This window comes from Poromitra crassiceps (assembly GCF_964638095.1).
Source record: "Poromitra crassiceps genome assembly, chromosome: 17".
Taxonomy (NCBI): domain Eukaryota; kingdom Metazoa; phylum Chordata; class Actinopteri; order Beryciformes; family Melamphaidae; genus Poromitra; species Poromitra crassiceps.
Window position 1 is genome coordinate 14,997,554 of NC_139635.1, and position 24,000 is coordinate 15,021,553.

The 24,000-nt window shown below is 46.0% G+C and overlaps 1 protein-coding gene across 1 annotated transcript in view; it reads right to left on the minus strand.

Annotated features, from left to right (window-relative positions):
* The window catches only part of LOC310792222 (cadherin-18-like), a gene marked incomplete at both ends in the record, with an annotated part of 146,708 nt that overhangs the window by 94,137 nt on the left and 28,571 nt on the right, over window positions 1-24,000 (minus strand). The window contains 2 exons of the mRNA XM_083653951.1: window positions 17,911-18,030; window positions 22,823-23,117. Coding sequence (XP_083510077.1) covers window positions 17,911-18,030; window positions 22,823-23,117 — 415 coding nt within the window. The remainder of the gene's footprint in view (window positions 1-17,910; window positions 18,031-22,822; window positions 23,118-24,000) is intronic.

Below are 24,000 nucleotides of genomic sequence, written 5' to 3' on the forward strand. Positions count from 1 at the left end.
AGAGGAGAGGGCTGCTGTGCTGGGTTAAATATGTAGAGGAGAGGGCTGCTGTGCTGGGTTAAATATGCCATGTAGAGGGGAGGGCTGCTGCTGTGCTGGGTTAAATATGTAGAGGAGAGGGCTGCTGTGCTGGGTTAAATATGCCATGTAGAGGAGAGGGCTGCTGCTGTGCTGGGTTAAATATGTCATGTAGAGGAGAGGGCTGCTGTGCTGGGTTAAATATGTCATGTAGAGGAGAGGGCTGCTGTGCTGGGTTAAATATGTCATGTAGAGGAGAGGGCTGCTGCTGTGCTGGGTTAAATATGTCATGTAGATGAGAGGGTTGCTGTGCTGCGTTAAATATGTCATGTAGAGGAGAGGGCTGCTGCTGTGCTGGGTTAAATATGTCATGTAGATGAGAGGGCTGCTGCTGTGCTGGGTTAAATATGTAGAGGAGAGGGCTGCTGTGCTGCGTTAAATATGTCATGTAGATGAGAGGGCTGCTGCTGTGCTGGGTTAAATATGTCATGTAGATGAGAGGGTTGCTGTGCTGCGTTAAATATGTCATGTAGATGAGAGGGTTGCTGTGCTGCGTTAAATATGTCATGTAGAGGAGAGGGCTGCTGTGCTGGGTTAAATATGTAGAGGAGAGGGCTGCTGTGCTGGGTTAAATATGTCATTTAGAGGAGAGGGCTGCTGTGCTGGGTTAAATATGTCATGTAGAGGAGAGGGCTGCTGTGCTGGGTTAAATATGTCATGTAGAGGAGAGGGCTGCTGTGCTGGGTTAAATATGTAGAGGAGAGGGCTGCTGTGCTGGGTTAAATATGTCATGTAGAGGAGAGGGCTGCTGTGCTGGGTTAAATATGTCATGTAGAGGAGAGGGCTGCTGTGCTGGGTTAAATATGTCATGTAGAGGAGAGGGCTGCTGCGTTAAATATGTAGAGGAGAGGGCTGCTGTGCTGGGTTAAATATGTCATGTAGAGGCGAGGGCTGCTGTGCTGGGTTAAATATGTCATGTAGAGGAGAGGGCTGCTGTGCTGGTTTAAATATGTCATGTAGAGGAGAGGGTTGCTGCTGTGCTGGGTTAAATATGTCATGTAGAGGAGAGGGCTGCTGCTGTGCTGGGTTAAATATGTCATGTAGAGGAGAGGGTTGCTGCTGTGCTGGGTTAAATATGTCATGTAGGAGAGGGCTGCTGTGCTGGGTTAAATATGTCATGTAGAGGAGAGGGCTGCTGTGCTGGGTTAAATATGACATGTAGAGGAGAGGGCTGCTGTGCTGGGTTAAATATGTAGAGGAGAGGGCTGCTGTGCTGGGTTAAATATGACATGTAGAGGAGAGGGCTGCTGTGCTGGGTTAAATATGTCATGTAGAGGAGAGGGTTGCTGCTGTGCTGGGTTAAATATGTCATGTAGAGGAGAGGGTTGCTGCTGTGCTGGGTTAAATATGCCCTGTAGAGGAGAGGGAACACAATAGTGAACCTGGCAAACGCATGAAATAATTTAGATTGTTCACCTGATCTTGGGCAGCGAAAATCATCTGGCCACACAGCAAGAAGTGATGCGCTTTACTTTTGCAGTTTGTTGGAGTAAATGGAAGATGAAGTGGGTGAGTATCGATCGCCACTGTGGAACACTGTGGCCGATAAGAGCGCCACCTACAGAAACTCAACTAACTGTCTGTCTGACTGACTGTCTGACTGACTGTCTGACTGTCTGTCTGTCTGTCTGTCTGTCTGTCTGACTGACTGTCTGACTGACTGTCTGACTGTCTGTCTGTCTGTCTGTCTGTCTGTCTGTCTGTCTGACTGTCTGTCTGTCTGTCTGTCTGTCTGTCTGACTGACTGTCTGACTGACTGTCTGACTGTCTGACTGTCTGTCTGTCTATCTGTCTGTCTGTCTGTCTGTCTGACTGACTGTCTGACTGACTGTCTGACTGAATAACCAAGGCTTAGACCATGCACTATGATCGTCCAAATATAGGGCACCCTCTTTCTCTCTTTTTTACCGGCCGTCTCTAACTCCAGTCAAATCTCTCTCTCTCTGTCTCTCTCTCTCTCTCTCTCTCTCTCTCTCTCTCTCTCTCTCTCTCTCTCTCTCTCTCTCTCACACACACACACACACACACACACACACACACACACACACACACACAAACACACACACACACACACACCGCCGTCCGTGTTGTCAGTCTGATGTTGGGCTTTCATCCTGTAATTCTCTGCACTTCATAAGGTGAGCCCTCCCTGTCTCTCCTGATAATTAATGTGTGCCTACACACATATATATACACGCATGAAGGCACAGAGCCGCCACCACCTCCCTTCCAAGGCCAGCAGCGAGCTGGAGAGAGGAAATGAGTGTATAATATCAGCACAGAGCAGATAAGAGCATGGAGAATGGCTGTCGGGCGCAGCATTCAACAGTATTCGTGGGCTGTTTCTTTGATTTATTCAGACAGAGAAGCACCGAGGCCGTGCACCTGCTCGTGCACCTGCTCGTGCACCTGCTCATTAAAGGAACTGATAGAAACAACCGAGGAAGCAAGAAGGAGACGAGAGAGGCAAGGAGGACGAGGGAAGCAAAAGGAGAGGAGGACAGATAGGAAGACAGTGTGGTACACGTCCCCTGCAGGATCTGTCTTCTTCTTCTTCTGGTGTTTTTGGTGTATTACTGCACACTGCGAAAGCCATGCTTCCCATTCATTGTGTATGTATAGGCAGCCGAGCGATGCATTCTGGTAGCGAGGCAGGGCGTTTGAGACGGGAGACGGGGTGTCTCATTTGCATGAAATTGTTTTGAGGTTTTGGCTACTTCATGCAAATCAGGTGCGTAGTAGCGCGACGCTCCGCCTCTGGAAATGTGTGTACAAACGTTTAAACTGTTGTAAGTCCAAAATAAAGACTAAAGAAACGGCATGGCTCATTTCAGGAATCAAATGCTTTCAGAAACACATTTCGTGGAAGCATTTTCGTAGTAGAAGAGAAAGTTTGCAACGAGCCGCCATATTTTTCCAGTTTGAAATCCGCGAGCACACGGCCCTGATTGGACGAACACAGCGTTCGTCCAATCAGGTGCAGCAAGGAACCAACATCAAAGCCCACCTCCCTGGGTACAATATGGGAAGCGAGGAAATGGAGCCCCTCAGGACACATACCATAAGAAAGAGAGAAAGTTTTGTATCCTCACCTCTCCTCCTCCCCAATCCTCTCCTTCTCATACCTCGGCATTAGCTCAGGAGGTAGAGTTGCCGTCTGGGAATCGGAAGGTTCTCGGTTGGAGGAGGTTGTGTCAAGGTGTCCTTGAGCAAGACAACAAACCCCACCCAGCACCCTAACCCTAACCCTAACCCTAACCCTAACCCAGCACCCTAACCCTAACCCTAACCCTAACCCTAACCCTAACCCTAACCCTAAAGCACCTCGCATGGCTGCAGACACCGTTGGTGTGTGAATGTGAGCGTGCCGTGAATGCGTGAATGTAGACATTACTGTAACGGGCTTTGAGCGGTCGTCAGGCTGGAAAAAGCACAATATAAAATTGTGATAGCAAATTATTGATTGAGTGCTTATTGATTGATTGCTTATGAACTATGGCCCTTCTAAGATGTATTTTGTGAACTATGTTCTTCATCATTGCAGAATATCCCTGTGCAGGGAGAACATGTATCTTGTTTTGGGTTAATAGACGTGGAGTGTTATGTCTTGTGAATATCAGATTGACTACTGACGTCATGGAAATATATATATATATATATATAGAGGTTGAATGAAGTGGAAAAGTACTGCCCTCCAGGGTGGGGGGCGGGTGTCATAGTTTCAGTATATGATGTGTTGTAAACGATGATTCGGGGCTCTTTCATGACAACGTGGTCGGGAAGAGACCCTCTGTGCACAGATGTTATTATAGAATAAAACCTCCTAAATACACTTAAAACGGATATCTCATTATTGATGCATCAGCAGAGTATTTCAACAAATTTTGCCATAACAAAATCCAGTCCATTTACCATCCTCCCTGCTCTCCTCTTTACCATCCTCCCATCCTCCCTGCTCTCCTCTTTACCATCCTCCCTGCTCTCCTCTTTACCATCCTCCCTGCTCTCCTCTTTACCATCCTCCCTGCTCTCCCTGCTCTCCTCTTTACCATCCTCCCTGCTCTCCTCTTTACCATCCTACCTGCTCTCCTCTTTACCATCCTCCCTGCTCTCCTCTTTACCATCCTCCCTGCTCTCCTCTTTACCATCCTCCCTGCTCTCCTCTTTACCATCCTCCCTGCTCTCCTCTTTACCATCCTCCCTGCTCTCCTCTTTACCATCCTCCCTGCTCTCCCTGCTCTCCTCTTTACCATCCTCCCTGCTCTCCTCTTTACCATCCTACCTGCTCTCCTCTTTATCATCCTCCCTGCTCTCCTCTTTACCATCCTACCTGCTCTCCTCTTTACCATCCTCCCTGCTCTCCTCTTTACCATCCTACCTGCTCTCCTCTTTACCATCCTCCCTGCTCTCCCTGCTCTCCTCTTTGCCATCCTCCCTGCTCTCCCTGCTCTCCTCTTTACCATCCTCCCTGCTCTCCTCTTTACCATCCTCCCTGCTCTCCTCTTTACCATCCTCCCTGCTCTCCTCTTTACCATCCTACCTGCTCTCCTCTTTACCATCCTCCCTGCTCTCCTCTTTACCATCCTCCCTGCTCTCCTCTTTACCATCCTACCTGCTCTCCTCTTTACCATCCTCCCTGCTCTCCTCTTTACCACTGCTCTCCTCTTTACCATCCTACCTGCTCTCCTCTTTACCATCCTACCTGCTCTCCTCTTTACCATCCTACCTGCTCTCCTCTTTACCATCCTCCCTGCTCTCCCTGCTCTCCTCTTTACCATCCTCCCTGCTCTCTTCTTTACCATCCTCCCTGCTCTCCTCTTTACCATCCTCCCTGCTCTCCCTGCTCTCCTCTTTACCATCCTCCCTGCTCTCCTCTTTACCATCCTACCTGCTCTCCTCTTTACCATCCTCCCTGCTCTCCTCTTTACCATCCTACCTGCTCTCCTCTTTACCATCCTCCCTGCTCTCCTCTTTACCATCCTACCTGCTCTCCTCTTTACCATCCTCCCTGCTCTCCCTGCTCTCCTCTTTGCCATCCTCCCTGCTCTCCTCTTTACCATCCTCCCTGCTCTCCTCTTTACCATCCTCCCTGCTCTCCTCTTTACCATCCTACCTGCTCTCCTCTTTACCATCCTCCCTGCTCTCCTCTTTACCATCCTCCCTGCTCTCCTCTTTACCATCCTACCTGCTCTCCTCTTTACCATCCTCCCTGCTCTCCTCTTTACCACTGCTCTCCTCTTTACCATCCTACCTGCTCTCCTCTTTACCATCCTACCTGCTCTCCTCTTTACCATCCTCCCTGCTCTCCCTGCTCTCCTCTTTACCATCCTCCCTGCTCTCCTCTTTACCATCCTCCCTGCTCTCCTCTTTCGGTCTCCTCTCTACTTGCTTCCCTTCCTTTCCATTAGTCCTCTCCTCCTCTCTCCTCCTCCTCTCTCCTCTCTTCCTTCTCTCCTCTCCTCTGAGGGATACGAGTTAAATTCCAGCAAACATGTTGCGTTCAGCACCTGCCTGTACTACTGAGCTCATCTGTCAGCCGGCTGAAACACACGCATCATGTTAAGCAGCCCGTTAGCATTCAGCTGCTAGCCTCCGGGACCCACGGGCTAGCCGCCGAGTGTCTGGCCAAGAAGAATTCATTTCCTGTCTGTCTGTCTCTCACTCACTCTCTCTCTCTCTCTCTCTCTCTCTCTCTCTCTCTCTCTCTCTGCCTAGCGTAAAGGAGGAACCACCAGTCTGCTCAAAACGATCAAAGAGATGAAAAGCCAGTGAAACAGTCCTCTCCTGGCTTTTGTTTTCTGCACTAATGTTTTATTTTGATGTCAATAGACCATCTTAACAGCCTAAATCTCAGAGTTTGGCTACAACAGAGACGAGCGTTGAAAGCGTTCCAGCTCCACTAACTACGATGCTGTATATTCAGCCTATTTGTCCAAACCAAAGTCTGGTGTCAATATGGTGTCAATATGGTCACTGGTGGGAAAACCTTCCCCAAGTCATCCAAGTTAAGAGTGAAATCCAACAGAGTGGTTTAAAACATGGCAGGCTGGCTGGGTTGGTACTGTAAACATGAGTGTGTTGTGGACAGTTTGCTGACATCACCTTACAGAGTGATGACATCACCTTACAGAGTGATGACATCACCTTACAGAGTGATGACATCACCTTACATAGTAATGACTACAGAGTAATGACATCACCTTACAGAGTGGTGACATCAGGGAAATTAACAACGCTAACTAGCTAGCAAGCTAACGGCAGAGACCTACACGCTAGCTCGTTGCTACACGCTGAAAACGGCAAGTTGGATTGTTTGAAACTATTTTCCAAGGGCACTGCCGCTAAGCGCCGCCCATCGCAATCCCACTATGGAGACCTGCGCCACCAGACTCCTCGGACGGAACGGAGAGGAGGCTGGCCAGCGAGGCTAATGTCTATGTAATGATGGACTCGTATGTTCGTTGGTGTAAGTCACCGAACCGCACAATTCTCTTGGAAAATGTGGCCAAACGAACCGACATCAAGGATTAAATGCCTCCGATTTCACATAAATCATTCCAAACATGCTTGGTGTGGAGAAAACCTGGAGAAACCCAGTCATGTGTTCACTCCCTGTTTTCACCCACCAGCAGAATTGGGTTGTCTGCCCTTTAAAGTGGAGTGTTGACATTTCATTATTTCAACCACCTGCCTTCATCAAGCACTCAACACCATGTTAACACTCAACACCATGTTAACGCTCAACACCATGTTAACACTGAACACCATGTTAACACTGAACACCATGTTAACACTCAACACCATGTTAACACTCAACACCATGTTAACGCTCAACCATATGTTAACACTGAACACCATGTTAACACTCAACACCATGTTAACACTGAACACCATGTTAACACTCAACACCATGTTAACACTGAACACCATGTTAACACTGAACACCATGTTAACACTCAACACCATGTTAACACTCAACACCATGTTAACGCTCAACCATATGTTAACACTGAACACCATGTTAACACTCAACACCATGTTAACACTGAACACCATGTTAACACTGAACACCATGTTAACACTCAACACCATGTTAACACTCAACACCATGTTAACACTCAACACCATGTTAACGCTCAACCATATGTTAACACTGAACACCATGTTAACACTCAACACCATGTTAACACTGAACACCATGTTAACACTCAACACCATGTTAACACTGAACACCATGTTAACGCTCAACCATATGTTAACACTGAACACCATGTTAACACTCAACACCATGTTAACACTGAACACCATGTTAACACTCAACACCATGTTAACACTGAACACCATGTTAACGCTCAACACCATGTTAACACTGAACACCATGTTAACACTCAACACCATGTTAACACTGAACACCATGTTAACACTGAACACCATGTTAACGCTCAACACCATGTTCACACTGAACACCATGTTAACACTCAACACCATGTTAACACTCAACACCATGTTAACACTGAACACCATGTTAACACTCAACACCATGTTAACACTCAACACCATGTTAACACTGAACACCATGTTAACGCTCAACACCATGTTAACACTGAACACCATGTTAACACTGAACACCATGTTAACGCTCAACACCATGTTAACACTGAACACCATGTTAACACTCAACACCATGTTAACACTCAACACCATGTTAACACTGAACACCATGTTAACACTCAACACCATGTTAACGCTCAACACCATGTTAACACTGAACACCATGTTAACACTCAACACCATGTTAACACTGAACACCATGTTAACACTGAACACCATGTTAACACTCAACACCATGTTAACGCTCAACACCATGTTAACACTCAACACTATGTTAATGCTCAACACCATGTTAACACTCAACACCATGTTAACGCTCAACACCATGTTAACACTCAACACCATGTTAACGCTCAACACCATGTTAACACTGAACACCATGTTAACACTCAACACCATGTTAACACTCAACACCATGTTAACTCATTCAGGGCCAATGACGTCTTTGACGTGTTATCAGGAATAGCCCAGAGGGCCAATGACGTGTTTGACGTGTTTTTGTTTTTATTACTGCAGGGCGTAGTTAAAACACTTCCCCAGCCTGTCACATGGTATCAGGTCCCTATCATCTAAGACAACACGTGAACAAACACATACCGCAGCTGTTGTTTTGAAATTGAGCAGGAGGAAAAGCAAACGGATAAGGAGCTTGCCTTGTGCAGACAGGAGAAACGCCATTGAAACGCCCCTCGCGCGCTGCAGGAGCTGGTCGCTTTCCTGTGTGCCAGCTGGAGAAAACCGGAGAAAGTAATCCACAGATGCGTTTGATCATCGGAGGAATGAGGAAATGATCGATCAGCAGTGATCAGAGGGCGGTGAGGACGTGTTGAATAGCCGAGGGGAAAACGGGAACGATAGCAGGGAGGATATGACAGGGAGACATGGACGAGCAGCACACGAACAGCTAGGCAGGCAGAAGCCCGCTGTCCGTTCTCAAGAGCTTCATGAAATCGCTGGACTGCGTGCCCTCCAGTGTTGCTCCTGGCCAATCCCGGCGCCACAGGGCGTGGTTATTGCTTATCCTATGTGGGGTTAGAAATCACGCAACGAAGGGGGATCGTGTGTGTGTGTGTGTGTGTCTGTGTGTCTGTGTGTGTGTGTGTGTGTGTCTGTCTGTCTGTCTGTCTGTCTGTCTGTCGGTGTGTCTGTCTGTCTGTCTCTCTGTCTGTCTGTCTGTGTGTCTGTCTGCACACTCACTCACACTGCTGTATTGTTGAATGTAAAAAAAAGCACTTCATGTGTATATATATATATATATATATTTTTTTTTTTTCATTTGTGTCATAACGAATAGTATTTACATGTCTGATGTCAATACAGTTCAAAATAAAAGAATTGAGAGCGAGTTCTGCTTGAGAATGTGTATTTTACAGAAATTGCATTTGCTCCTGTTTGTCATCTGAGAGAGACATTTTGGGTGAAAACAGGGTGTATATAAATGGATATAAGTAGAGTACAGAACATGCTAAAAGCTCACTTTTTTTTTCCTGGTGAACCCAGAGACGTATATCTTCATTTTGAGGTATTGCAAATCACTCTGGTGCTAATAGATAATTTACTGTGGGTCTTGAAAGATGACCAACAATTATGAAAATATTTGGCCTGTGCTAAATATTGGCAGTCCTAAACTGGCCCTGAATGAGTTAACTCATTCCCCGCCACAGTTTTTCAGAAAAAGTCACTAGCCACGGCCAGGGTTTTTGATCATTTTCATTAATTTTCCAAGACCCACAGAATATTTTATTATATGACTATGTAAAGACTGAATATTCCAAAAGAACGAAGAGAGCCTCAACTTTCATATGAAAAAAAAGTTTGAGTCTACCTTCATCAGTTCTTTAGTTATCGACACCTGAATAGGTCAGTAGGTCGTTTTCACCAAAATCAGCAATCTCTGGCCAGAAAGCGGAGGAAATTGCATTTTTGTAAATTAATTGGCATCTCCGTCATAGAACGTCAATCCGTGTTTTCACCGTCATGTGATAGATGACTCTCTTACTCACCTTGTGAAATAGTACAGCACGTCTAAAGGTGTACAAAAGCCACCACGATTCTCCAACAAAACCAGGAAGCAGAAAAAAGCAACAAAGAGGGAAATGAATTGAGAAAACCTGTTGGACAATGGACATAGGCTATTCACCTTCACCTATCCCATAACCTGGAGGGTCGCACCACAGACAATCTGTCAACAAGCTCTCTCTGTCCTCGGCATGAGTGAGTCCACTCTATTACGCATGGAGAGAATTATAGCATGCCATATTGCATGCCTCGCGCAAACATAGCGATTGCGAGAAATCTGATTGGTTTTATTGATGTAACGCCCAGGCATTGGTCACACCTGTGAATAATTCTGGTGATTAAGACCACCCAAATCCCGTTTGCGCTGGCATTTTGGGGCCGCAGCTGATTTGGCACGGCTCTAATTTGCGGCGGCAGGGGGTAAAAGCCTGTTTCACCAATTGAATTGTGTGTGTGTTACTGTGTGTGTGTGTGTGTGTGTGCGTGTGTGTGTGTGTGTGTGTGTGTGTGTGTGTGTGTGTGCATGCGTGTGTGGGTGTGTGTGTGTGTGTGTGCATGCGTGCGTGCAGTGTTCTAGTTGTTGACCTTGCCTTAGCCAGTGGGAGTCTGAGTAGAGCAACTAGATGAGGACATTAAGGGCCCTATTCTCCCACAGGCCATCGGCGCTATTACGGGCCTTAACCGCAAAAAAACGTGCCTAGCGCCTGTTTCGGGAAAATAGCAATAGGCTTTAGGCTGCCAAATGCGCTTTAGGCCGAATGGGCGTGGCGGAGTCCCTGAATGCGCCAAAGTGGGCGTGTCGGCGCTAAATACCGGCGTACTCTTATCTTCCGACCTGCCGTTAATTTAGCGCCTTGCGCCTTTGAAAAGCAGGCCTATTCAATGGGCCAGTCCGTCCCCTCTCTCCTCTGTCACCCTTCTCTGTGTCACTCTCTCCCTCTCTCCTACTGACAGGAGCAGGCATTGGTGTGCGTTTACCAGTTTATTGTGAAATAAATCCTTCCGCGTTGAGTTACTGTCACAAGCCTGTGTGACAACGCTTCCAGCCTGGGTAAAACAACTCCGTCCGTACCGCTTTGAGGCTGCAGGCAGTCTGACAGGCACAATACGACTGTCTCTCTCTGACTGCCTGTGAATGCCCCAGCATGCAATTGGGTACTAAATTTCGCTACTAAATAGCAACCAAATGAGGCGAAATAGATATAAAAGGTCGATCTAAAATAATGTGTAATGGTAACACAGCCTGCAATTGTAGAACATTTCAATATTGGACCAAATAAATCATCGAAATTAAAACACCACCCTAAGTGAAACATATATGTCCTCCTGGGGCTATATATACCCCTTGTCGAGTTAACGTGATTTAGAGAAGTAACAGCGGAACGCGCTTCGGAACGCGATTCTAATGGCATCTGCTATACTGTGATGTCCCTCCAATAACTTGGCCCTATTTCACATTTAGTTTTACAATAAAAACACATTTATGCAATGACTTGACATAATGTAGGGTATATTTATGTGCATCATCCTTCCTGCAGCAGGCGAGAGAAAATGATATCTTTCTGGACAAACTTTCACCAATCTAATAGGCTATATTTTTCTAGCTGATGCATAGAACATTATTTTCACTTTGATCTTGCTATAGTGTAGCGTATTTACATGCTTGCAGTATTGAAACTGCAGTTAGATTGGTTTGAGAAGCATAATAATATGGAATAATAGCCTATAATGCAGACAGACAGGCTGGATGAAGGGAGGGGGGGGGGGGCAGAGCGTTTGGCTTTCGTCTGGTTTTGCGGGATAACTGGAATTGGAGCTAAAAAGGCAAGCGTGCGATTCGTTTATTGCACTTATCCAATGAGCATGACGGTGCATAATTTTACGCCTAAAAGGCGTGGTTGTAATGCTTTGGGCTGCATCTAGCGCCAGCACGACGATATCAAGTGCGCCTTTCCACGCCCACTGCTTTGATCTGCGCCTGCCGCTCGGCCTAGAAACTGCGCCGCCGATGCAACGATAGGGGCCTAAGTGTCTGTGACTTTGCTCTGGACTCTAATGGATCATCTCTCTCTCTCTCTCTCTCTCTCTCCCTCTCTCTCTCTCTCTCTCTTAATAAACAACAACTAAACAGCACTATGTCATCCAAAGAGGACACCACCAAATCCCCCCTGGTGGGATGCGAGGAGACAGACAGGATGGCAGAGAGAATAATGAGGAGTGGAGCAAGAGCAGAGAGAATGGAGGAGCAGCGTAAACAATGGAAGAATGGAGGAGCAGCGTATTGGAAAACAAGGTAGGTAAGGGAGGCCCGGAGCAGAAGGGGAAATCTTTTACTGTTGTTTTATACGATCATAATAACAACAAATAGCCGCAAGCAACAATGACAGCTTGCTGGTGGGCCAGAAACACAAACAAACACACTGTTTTGCTGCCGCAATGCATCCTGGGAAAAAAAATATATATATTTGTTTTGCTATATAACTCCGATCTTCAAGTGCAATCAGAGATGGGAAAAGTACACACATTCTTTCCAGTTACTTGTTTAAAAAAAGACTGGTAAAAGTAGAACTACTGATTCAACTTGTTTAAAGTTAAAAAAAATTACATGCTCTAAAACAGGGGTCTCAAACTCAAATGACCTGGGGGCCACTGAGTGTCCAGTCTTGTCACAAGGGGGCCACTTCATGTATTTAAAAAAAAAGAGAGAAAAATGCAACCGTTCGAATTCTCAACATTAATTTATTCATTTATTTGAGGGACAATCTATTTTTTACATTAACAATTTATTTGTTTATTTGAGGGACTTTGTTTTCTTTTTTTAGGGACAATGCACATGACTAAATTAGGCAGTGTTAATTTTCAACTGTCCCTTGGAACTCCAGCTAGAATTAGAACTGATCATAAATGTCACTTGACAGCTCAGTAATCCGCTCTGCCACTGTGTTGGCTGAAAGGCTGATGTTGCTTAAGTGACTTTTTTCTGGACAGACGATACAACATATAACAGAAGTGGAGTATTGGCCAGAATGACATGAACATTTGGAAACTTATTCAGTGGGTATCTTGCATGTTGCGTTCAGGTGCATTGTAAAAAAAAAAAAAAAAAATTGCAATTCCATCGTGGGCCACACAGGGGGCGCCGGCGGGCCGCATGTGGCCTGCGGGCCGTGAGTTTGAGACCCCTGCTCTAAAATGTAATCGAGTATTCAATTCAATTCAATTCATGATTATTGTCAGTAACAATGTGCTGCACATGATAAACAAAGGAAGGGCTGTGGCACAGCACTACTAGAGGAGACACGATATCGTGTCGTCGTCGTCAACAACAACAACATAGAAGCTTAGCTAAAGTAGCTTATGTGCTGGTATTTGAGGTATAGTAAAGATGTGTGACCTGCTCTGACAAAATCAGTCACATTCACCCCAAAACACATTTTGAGATGTATACTCTGTTGGAAGGAGGAGAATGTCAGCTTTCTGGGGATATCAAAATTATCTTTGTACTCCAAAGATTGAGTGAGACACATCGCTTTATGTTGTGACTGTTTAAACTGTTTTTGAGGAAAAATGGCCTCACAGTTTGAAATTAACTCATTGAGTGCCAGCCACTTTTGGAGAACGGACGCTCCCAGTGCCAGAGTTTCAGAGCGTTTTCAGTGATTTCTCGAGGCCCACAGAATATTGTGTGATATTACTATGTAAACACCGAACACGCACAAAGAACGATGAGACTCTCTTCTATCATCTGCAAAAAAAAGTTTATTGATGCCATTTTCCGTTCTTTAGTTATGAGCCGGAGAAGATAGGCTGTTTTGAGCAAAAAGACACTTCAAATTAGAAGCTGAGTTATTCCGCCTTTTGTGAAATGCAGCATTTCAAGCACATTCACTGAGTCTGAAGATAATATTTTATGATGTAGTGACGTGGTGTAGTTGTGTGGTGCCTGCGTGCCCCACCCCCCTCTCCCCCCCTCAGCTGCAAACTCCTCCCCACACTACACAGCCTCACGCACCCAGTCTATTTTCGGAGCGCTCCGTTTGTGTGCGCCGGGCGGCTCCCAGCGCGACAAGGAAATGCCAACCCGGACTGCAGGGAAAGGTTTGGCCCTTCGGCGTCGGGTGCTGCCTTTCTGGCGGCTAATCGTGTGAAGAAACTATGCAGACAGACAGACAGAGGCAGAGTTGTGTGCGCGGATTGACTGCGGTTCGCAGACAACGTCAGCTGCAGACAGAGCAATCTATATGGCTCTGGCTGCAGCATGCATCGGTTTCTCTTTGATCACGGCTTTTTCCTCCTGTTTTCCGGACCTTTCTGTAATCTGGAGAGCACTGTCGCCACCTACTGGGTCGGTAAAATAGGTTATAGACCTCCAATAGCTACAATATTTGTACAGGAGATGTATCGGGCATTGATCCACGTCCCACCGTCAAAAAACGCAATTGACGACAATCGTCGTCTTTGGCACTCTACGTTAGTATTCGAATTGATGACAACTGTCGTCATTGGCACTCAATGAGTTAATTCTGTGTACCTACAGTACACCCTGTTTGTTTTTACAGAGACACATGTCCATTAGTCTCTCAAGCCAGACTGTCTCTTCTACATTGTGCGAATCCACCAGAGACGGCCCACAGAGCCTGGTCAAAGGAAGTAGGGGAAATAAAACACGCTTCAGAGCGGAGGAACTTTGTACTGATCTCTGAATAAATGTGAGATAAAGAGAAAACATCCTAGTCAGATATTCAGACTGAAAGTCAGTTCTGGATGTGATTCGCATGAAAAGCCCGCTGTCTTCCCCGGTTAAAACGGCATGTTTTTGAATGGAGTTTGGTTCGCGAAAGCTGTTTCCACTGCATGTATCACATTTCTTTTTATCGATACACCCTACTTTTCCGCCTCCCTCAAGCGATATTTGGAGGTTTTATCGAATGTTTCCATCGAATGTTTAGCAAATGTTTCTGTTTCCACTCAGGATTTAAATGCACAATTTAACACAATTTGGCATAAAAACAGATGGATGGAAACCCAACTAGTGTGTTTGAGAAAAAGTCTGAAGGTTCTGAAGCTATAGGCTATTCAGGGACAGTGCACACGCATACGCACACGCACACACACACACACACACACACACACACACACACACACACACACACACACACACACACACAGCTTGTGTGCAAAACTGTCTCTCGTAAGCCCATTCACTTTGAGCAGAATGCTCTTTGAAAAGCACTCTCACTGAAGATGCTGTTCCTCCACTGTGCAATGTTCTACACTCTCACTGAAGATGCTGTTCCTTCTCTGTGCAATGTTCTACAAGGCCTCTCAAAAGCTTTTCTTGTGTCTTGAATGTGCCATCTCTGAGAGAGAGCTTTTGTCTGTGTGTGTGTGTGTGTGTGTGTGTGTGTGTGTGTGTGTGTGTGTGTGTGTGTGTGTGTGTGTGTGTGTGTGTGTGTGTGTGTGTGTGTGTGTAAGAGAGACAAAGAGGAGAGAGAGAGAGAGGAGGGAGCGAGAGAGAGTAGAGAGAGAGACAAAGTGAGTTACTTGGACTTAGGGAGAGGCAGAGAGACAGATGAGGACAGTGCCAGAGAGGAACAGAACAAATGTAGTTTCTTTCATCCTGAGCCTTCTCTCGCTGTCTCACTCAGCTCCATTCAACCATTTGACTCACACGGTCGCCGGGATGCTATTCAATTCAATTTGACACGGCCAATTTTAAGACTATATTATGGATGTAATGGGTAACTGCATGTTGTGTTGTATGACAAATAAAGCGACCAGCATGCTTGTCTTAGTTTAATTTTTGAATACTTTTGAAATCTGCATCCATATTGCCCACGCCCAGCTAATCAACATTTTAAATTCATTTGCTAGCGCATTTTTTGTGTGCGTTTGAATCCGTCCCAGCAGTGGCCCGGATCAATCAGCATCAAGGCAGCTACGGGATTTTGGTGCGACGACAACGAGAAGCCCGTGATAGACGGTGATCAATAATCAACCTACCAGGTATTTTTTTAAAGCGTCCGTCCTTTTCCAAACAGTTCCCGAGGACAAGTTTGCAGCATGTCGGCTTATTTAGGAGTATCACACTAGAGGAAAACAGAGAATGGTCTGAGGAGGACATCCCATAGCGAGAGTGCTAGCCAGGACAACTGGCCCAGGCTCTTAGCAGTAGGAGCCCCAAAGGAATCCATACTGACTGAGAAATCGTTAAGTCGGGCTCACTCATGCTCTCTCGGTCAGTCCAGGACGTACAACTTAACTTACAGCCCAAACACACCAGACACGGCGTATCCGACACTGAAGCAACGCCTCGCGGAGGCAGTTTCACTTCAGGGTCCTTGTTAACAGGGGAGACCGATCACAGCGCATTGCCTCGCGACGCGACTCATGCAGCCAGGGTTTCGGCATCGGGTCTATTTTTGATACGTGACGCGAGCGGTCGCATGCAGCCGGGCATGAAGTCAGTACAAGTTGTGATGGGCGCAGGGCAAAACAGAGCGAGGCGTGGAGCAAAACAGAGCGCTTCTGGTGTGAATGGAAAGGCTTCTGCTTGATGCTTCCGTGACGCGCTGCTTCTGAGATGCTTCTGGTGTGAAGCAAGCACCTGGCCTTTCTTCAGGGAGGCAGCACACACAACCTATTGTTTGTTCAGGTGCTGAGCAACTGCAGCCGTGTCCCACAGGGTTACAGCAAGTCAAGAAAAGATATAGGCCTAGTTTATTTGATAGGGACGACGCAAGGGACAAACAGCGTTATCTTGGTACAGGCGATATCCCCTATTACCTGCTTGCGTGCTTAAACGATAGCAGACCGTATCCAGGTGTTATGCCAAGTTTTGCACCCCCGCCCGGCAGCAGCTAAACGCATTCCCACCTCACGGGAGCATATTGTAATGATTTATACAGAAATGTAACTGTTTAAAAGGGATATAATTGTCTGGGTAGACGTGAACTCCCTGTTTTCTAAGTTAAAACAGCCCCGAAATATGGTGGGGATGCAATTCTCGGCAGGGATGCGGAAACGTTCACAGCACCTGCCGCAGGCGCAAATTACAGCCGTGTCAAATCAGCTGCCAAAGTGCCAGCGCAAACGGGATTTGGGCGGTCTTAAGCACCAGAATTATTCAGAGGTGTGGCCAGGCAATGCCTGGGCGTTACATCAAACAAACCAATCAGATTCCCGTCTTGCAATCGCTGTGTGTGCGTGAGGCATGCAGTATGCTGTAATTCTCTCCATGCGTAATAGAGTGGACTCACTCGTGCCGAGGAGAGAGAGAGATGGAGAGAGTTTATTGACAGATAGTCTGTGGTGCCAACAACCCTCCGGGTTATGGGATATGTTATCTGCTAATACCCAATTTTAGCAGCAGAATTTGATGTCCTGGCGTGGCAAGGCTGTGCGTAATGACATATCCAAAATGAATTTTACTCTGCGCAGCACAGAGATTATGGTGCACTCAAGCGCAGCGGGGTATTTAGCGCGTAAGAGGTGCTTTTAGCTCTTAGGGCGAAGTAATTGCGCGCTGCTGGCGATAGTATGCCAGCTATCGCCACATTTTTGCGCTGAAACGCCTGGTTTGGCATGTGGCACTCCTGTCCAGTACAATTATAACAGGCATGCGCTTGTGCACGCCCCCAATTTGTATTGCGGGCGGCGTTAAAGGAGCGCAAACGCTAAATTACCGCTTTTGCGAAGATAGGGCCCAAAGAAGTTTGATGTGACTGATGTTTTGGATACAGTAGGGTTTCCATCAAGCCCTGTGATCTCACAGGCACATGTTGACTCTTTCTGAAATGAACATGTCTTTAAATCAAATAATGTGCTCTCCACACACAAAAAGGATAATGTTTCCCCACATGAAAGTTCATGAAACAGCAAAGCTTGACATTGAAATGGTGCAATGGAACGTAGGAAATAGTAGACTTTATAAGCAATCCTGGAGCTAATGTGTGCTGCATTTTCAGACTTTATAACCAATCTGGAACTAATGCTATAAACCAGTATCCACACAGCTGCCACCTGTGTTTACTCAGAAATAGGTTGGTTTTGCCAGCTTTGGTTTCCCAATCTGTCTTCAATTCAGTTAATTGAAGAGGAAGTCTCACATTTGGCTTCCTGAAACCTCCATGAACCTTGCGTATCCTTGCTGCTGTGTGTGTAACATTGAGCTGCACATGGGATAAACAGCGAGCAGGTTACCAGTCTTGGAGTCAACAGAGAAGTAGGGTTGTCCCTCCAGGATGCTGTAGACTATCTTGGCACTGTTCCCATAGGTGGGGTCATCTGCATCTGATGCCGTCACCTGGAACACCGACGTTCCTGCGTACAGTAGAGAAAACAATTGAGTATTAATTACTCAAGTGTTTCCTGACCAGGTGTTGATCAGGAAAATACGGTAGTATATACGGAGTAGGCACCAAAGAGAAATAGATTGAATTTGTGTCCAAACAAACAAAAACATCCTGAAAGATCATATATGCAAGCACATAGAGAAACATATGGGCGTCTGGGGGGTGTAGTGGTAGATTTCCTGGCTACCAACACGAAGGTCGCAGGTTCGAGCCCCGTGTTGCCTCCGGCTTGGTTGGGCATACATACAGGCACAATTGGCCGTGTCTGCGGCTGGGAAAGACGGGATGTGTCCTGGTCCCTGGCACGAGAAGAGAAGAGTGCCTCCTCTGGTCGGTCGGGGCGCCTGTTGGGGGGGAGGAGAACTGCGCACTACACCCTGCTGGTGAAACCCCCTCGCCAGCATCAGAGGAAGGAGGTGCTAGTCTACAACTCTCCCCAGATGAGCAGAGCGGGTGGAGCAACGGCCGGGAGAGCAGGGGGAATTGGCCAAGTACAATTGCGGAGAAAATGGAAGAACAATTTTAAAAATAAACTTGATCAAAAAATAAAAGAAAACAATTAATGACTTTTATTGTTTACCATTGATGCACTATATGCTGAGTAGTATAAACATAACAAAGACCCCCCCCCCCCCCGCAATTGATTGTAAACCAAGCTATATTTTTTTCCACAGCAACAGTGTTTCTGTCGAGATGTGAAACTCTGAACTTCTGAATAATAATCATCATCTGAAGCAGTGTCTGTGTTTTCTGTGATACTCTTGGAAAGAGCAATAGCCTGTTACCCTGACCATGTTGCAGACAGGATAAGCCAAAACCTTTATCCATCTCATTCATAATGCTAGTGCTGTGGTGCCTTATTGTGTCAAAGCCACATTCAAATCAATAAACCAATAAATCAATAAATGACGCCATCTGGAATTGTTTTTAACAGTGACTAATTTGTTTCTGAATGATGTCAATCTCACACAAATATTGTGCTATTGGATACGTATGTGTAAGCTGCCAGTAATTCAGTGTTTCTTTACATAGTGGAACTAATCACATTGGCTAGGCGGAATTTTCTCAAACTCCACTGGCTGGATTATACTCGCTGCCCGGCAGCTTTAGTTCTCTGAGCATTCAATCAAAATGCATTGGGAACTAGTGGAGCAGTGGCATTATGCACACGCACATGGTGTGTTGTTATACTGTAATTGTGAGGACGTTCTATTTACTTAATAGAAATTAATGCTGTGACCTTTATTATTCCCACAATAACCAGCTATGGGGGACATGCAGTTGTGTTCATTTCATTAACCTGTGAGCTATAATTGCATTAGCAGTTGCAAAACATCCCAATATTATTATTTTTAATTTGAACAAATACTCTACTCAACAAATGTAATGTATTTCTGAATCAACACATTTGCCCTTCACGCTACAAACTCTTTAATGTACAGTTATTTATAGTGTTGTTATACTGTTATATTTTTCGTATACTCTTGTTTGGCACACATGCAAAATTGTGAACAGTTAGTACCTGCTGTTAATAATATAATAACAAACTTTATCTAGCACTTTTAGAATGTACAGAAGAGCAAATAGGCTAAGAACTGTACAGACAATAATACAAAAATGCTTTATTTATATATATATATATACTATATATATATATATATATATATATGTGTGTGTGTGTGTGTAATGTTAGAGATCAATATCAGGTTCAATTAAATTGCTTTAATCTTTGATTTGGACCTTCTCCAGAATGCATGCTTAAAACGGCTGCAAAGAGTTCACTTATTTGTGCTGTGGAGTCTATAAAATCCACAATACTTGGAATCGGAGGAAATCCCCACACTTCGCACAGTATAAGACAAATGAATGCAGTATCAGGCGTATTTTGCTTTGTTTCTTTGTTGTTTTAACACCTTGATTGCCAGCGACGAGTGTAGTCGTCAAACACAATCCAGCTGTTCACTGCCAGCGACGAGTTGACTCGTCAAAAAAATCGATTTTTTTTTTTTGACGGTGGGATGTGCATCGAACCCTTTTACATCTCTTATATAGGTATTGGACGTGTACAACGTGTACAACCCATTCCACCGACCCACTAAGTGGTGACAGTGCTTTCCTGACTAGAGGAAGGCAAGCAAAAAGCAGTGTGACTGAAGCCATTCTCATGAAGGTGGATTGGCGAAGGCGCTTTCATTTCGCGCTGATTGCTGGCGGTGCGGGATTGCAGATTTGCATAGTGGATTGCGGGTGGGACACACTTTGAAACACGCAGCATAAATATGACCAGAATCGCAAAAGCTTCATCAAAGCCCTCAACCAAAACTCCAAGAAGCGAGCGAGTCTAACCAGACTTCCTCAAAGAGCGGCCGCACAGACAGGCTCACACCCGCACAGCAGCAGCAAAGCAATGAGACTGGTGACAAGCGGGGACTGCCCCCTAGTCCGACACCAAATTGGAAACAAATCCCATTCTAAAAGGCTTTTAGAATGGGATTTTCAACCCATTCTTTTTTGTTTCTTTTTCGCTATAATTTAGAGTAATTTAATTTCTATTCAGAAATTTATTTGAGAGGTCGAGAGTATGAGAAAGTGCATTTGCAAAGGTAGGAAAGTGCTTGTGACATGGCGCTGCAGCCAAAAAGAACGCCCACAGGAGGGAGGAGTTGAGCAGAGGGAAGTTTACTGCTGTTATGGAGGAAATTACTGTTCAAAACTATTGTTTAGGTCTTACTGATGCCAAAAATGAATGGTTAAAGTGACTGTTCTATCGAATTTCACAAAAAGCCGTTTATCTCTAAATATTTTTTCTGATGCTGAAACCATGCTGTATTCAACTGCTAATGCTTACATAACTACTAACTCTACAAACTAACTATTTTAGACAGAGAAAGCACACATTCTATTAGTTCTTTTTAGATGATTGGTGTTCACGAAGTCGTAACAGAAGAGAAACCTCGGCTCTTGTAAAATGAGCCTAGAATCCTCAAAAACCCCCCTGGCAGAAGCTATCTACAGCAAGAAAAAAACGGCTGGCAGTCAATGTGTTAAGCAAGAAACAAACTGAACCGTGACCCAAAAACCCAGATACAAACTTTGGAAGCGTAAGTATGTTTGACCGTTAGGTCAATGAATACATTTCCCAGAGTTTGTGGATGGCATATATAGTCTTTTTTGGCAGCGTTTATGGGTGTCTGTGGTGTGGGGACACCCCGGCATTCCGAAATGTCGGCACTCCGACAAAATTGTCGGAATGGAGATCTGTCTCGCCATTGCGAAAGAACCCTAACCCCTAACCCTAAACCTAACCTCTCCCACCCCCCATGCCTAAACCTAACCTCCTGCAGACCCTAACCCTAAACCTAACCTCCCCCAGAACCTAACCCTAAACCTAACCTCTCCCACCCCTGTAGGCTAAATAACTCAAGATGCTATGTCGGAATGGCGGACCTAATACCTTTCGCAATGGCAAAACCTTTTTCGGAGATAAAAAGGGCCGCCTCTCCGAAAGCATAGAAGTCAATGATCGGAATGCCGACACTTCGGAATGGTGAGAGGACCCCCTGTGGTGTGATGGTCAAAGTTCAGTTGTCCAGAGTGATGCCGAGGTACTTGAAGCTCTCTACCAGTTCCACTGGCTGGCTGTTGATGGAGGTGGGGCAATGGTGGGTGGTGAGTGTATTGCTGGTGTGGAATATGAGCTCCTTTGTCTTGGTGACTGTTATGCGCTCCCACATATAGGTGTATTGTATTGAGTGTAACATCTCTCTTTCTCTGCCACCAGTTGCCTACCTGGTCATCTGCCTGGGTTCAGCTGCTTTCAGTTACGCTGATTACTTCTAGCACTGATATACAGCAGCAGCTCGAGGCATGCTCTCTCTCTCATTCTACTCCTGGTTCATGCTGGTGGCAGCAGCATGGCCATCCCTGGGTTTGTTATGTTTATGGTTTCATTCCTTTGTATCTAATTTCTTTACTTTGGGGAAGGTGGGACGGTAGCCTAGTTTTTGCGGCTTTATTACCTTAGTTTAGGTTTTGTTATGTTTTTGGTAGTTTAGGGTGGTGCCCGGTCCGACGACTGCAAGTTGGCCGGTGCGTGCCCACTCTTTTGTTGTGTTTAGCCGTCCCACCTGACCTGGTTGTTGTTTTTGGGGAATTTAAGAAAAACCTTTTTAAGTTTCAAATAAATACATTTTTGTGCAAACGACTCCTTGTCTCGTCTATGTTATCGGCTTCCATGGCGAGTCTTTATGGTGGCCGTAACAGTGACATTGAGGAGGAGGCGACTGTCCGTGCAGCACTGGGTGAAGTGGGTGATGCATTGATGGTAGGCTGTGACTGAGTCCTTGTCTGTGAGGAGGGCTGTGTCATCGGACTATTTGAAGTATGTTATGATGGAGGAGGAGGGGCTAAGACAGTCATTTGTGCTGAGAGTGTACAGGAATGGACTGAGGACACAGGACTGAGGACACAGCCTTGGGGGGCTCCGGTGTTGATAATGCTGATGGGTGATGTGATGTCACTCACCCTGAGTATCATGGTGAACACAAACGTTGCTGTTTCATAAACCTTTGTTAACCACAGGCCTTATTTGCATGCATTTAACTGACATCCCCATTCAAAAATCCCATTGACTTTTACACGTAAGAAGAACCAGGAAGTGCAGGGATTTTTTTCTAGCCTACAAAAACATGTCATCCCTGCAGTTACGGTACGTGTACTCTATTTACAATGCAGCTTTTTTGAGGTAGGGCCCCTCTTACCGGCATTGGTCATCTCAGGTATGGCGGCCGAGAAGGGTCCGTCTGGGAAGGTCGGGGGGTTGTCGTTGACATCCTGGACCTTGACGATGAACTCCGATTGTGCCTCCAGTGAGCGGTCGGTCCGTCGGTCGATGGCCCTGGCGTGCAGCACGTACTGGCTCTTCCGCTCGCGGTCCAGGCTCTCGGCTGCATGGATGTCGCCCGTTGTCTCGTCGATGATGAAGATGGACCCCGCCCCCTCGCCCGACAGGATGTAGCGCACAGAGCCGTCGCCATTGTCGGAGTTGGAGTGGAGCTGGAGATGTAAGAGGGAGGAAAAAAGACAGAGATATATAAATAGCCTAATGTCAGGATGAACGGTTCGCTAATGGTGAAGGAGCGCGCAATGAGAGAGAGACATGGGCACACAGAGGGAAGTCGTACAAGGCATCCGATTTAAATAGGGTGAAGAGAGAGCAGCAGGACAAGTTCTACATCAGAGCTGGGATGCTGTCAGAGTAAACAACAAATTAAGGACAAGAAGAGAGAGATGTGTTGATAAAGAAATAGAGATACAGAGACCTTGAGAAATTCTCTACTAGGCCCATATTATGAGGTGGTCTAACATAGTCTGCAGTGGGGTCATCCCTATGTTCCCCGGGTCCTATGTTCCCCGTTTTTCCCAAATGGTGTCCACCCGCTATGCCGACCACCCGCAATGCCGACCTTAGGTTTAGGCGTGGGGGTGGGAGAGGTTAGGTTTTGGGTTAGGGTCTGGGGGAGGTTAGGTTTAGGCATGGGGGGAGGTTAGGTTTGGCGTCGGGGCTGGGAGAGGTTAGTGAAAAACGGGGAATATAGAACCCGGGGAACATAGAACCCGGGGAACATAGACATGATCCCTCTGCAGTGTGTGGTACAGTAGTGAAAGCAACATGCACAAATTTCCATCTCAGCTTACTCTAAGGCAGACCTGGGCAACTGGCGGCCCGTGGGCCACATGCGGCCCGCGAGTGCCTCCTGTGTGGCCCGCGCTGGAATTGAAAAAAAGAAAGAAAAAAAAACAGTGCACCTGAACGCAACATGCAAGATACCCACTGAATAAGTGTCCAAATGTTCATGTCATTCTGGCCAATACTCCACTTCTGTTATAACATTTCAGTCTGGAATATGGAATATCTTTCAATCATCTTTATGACTAA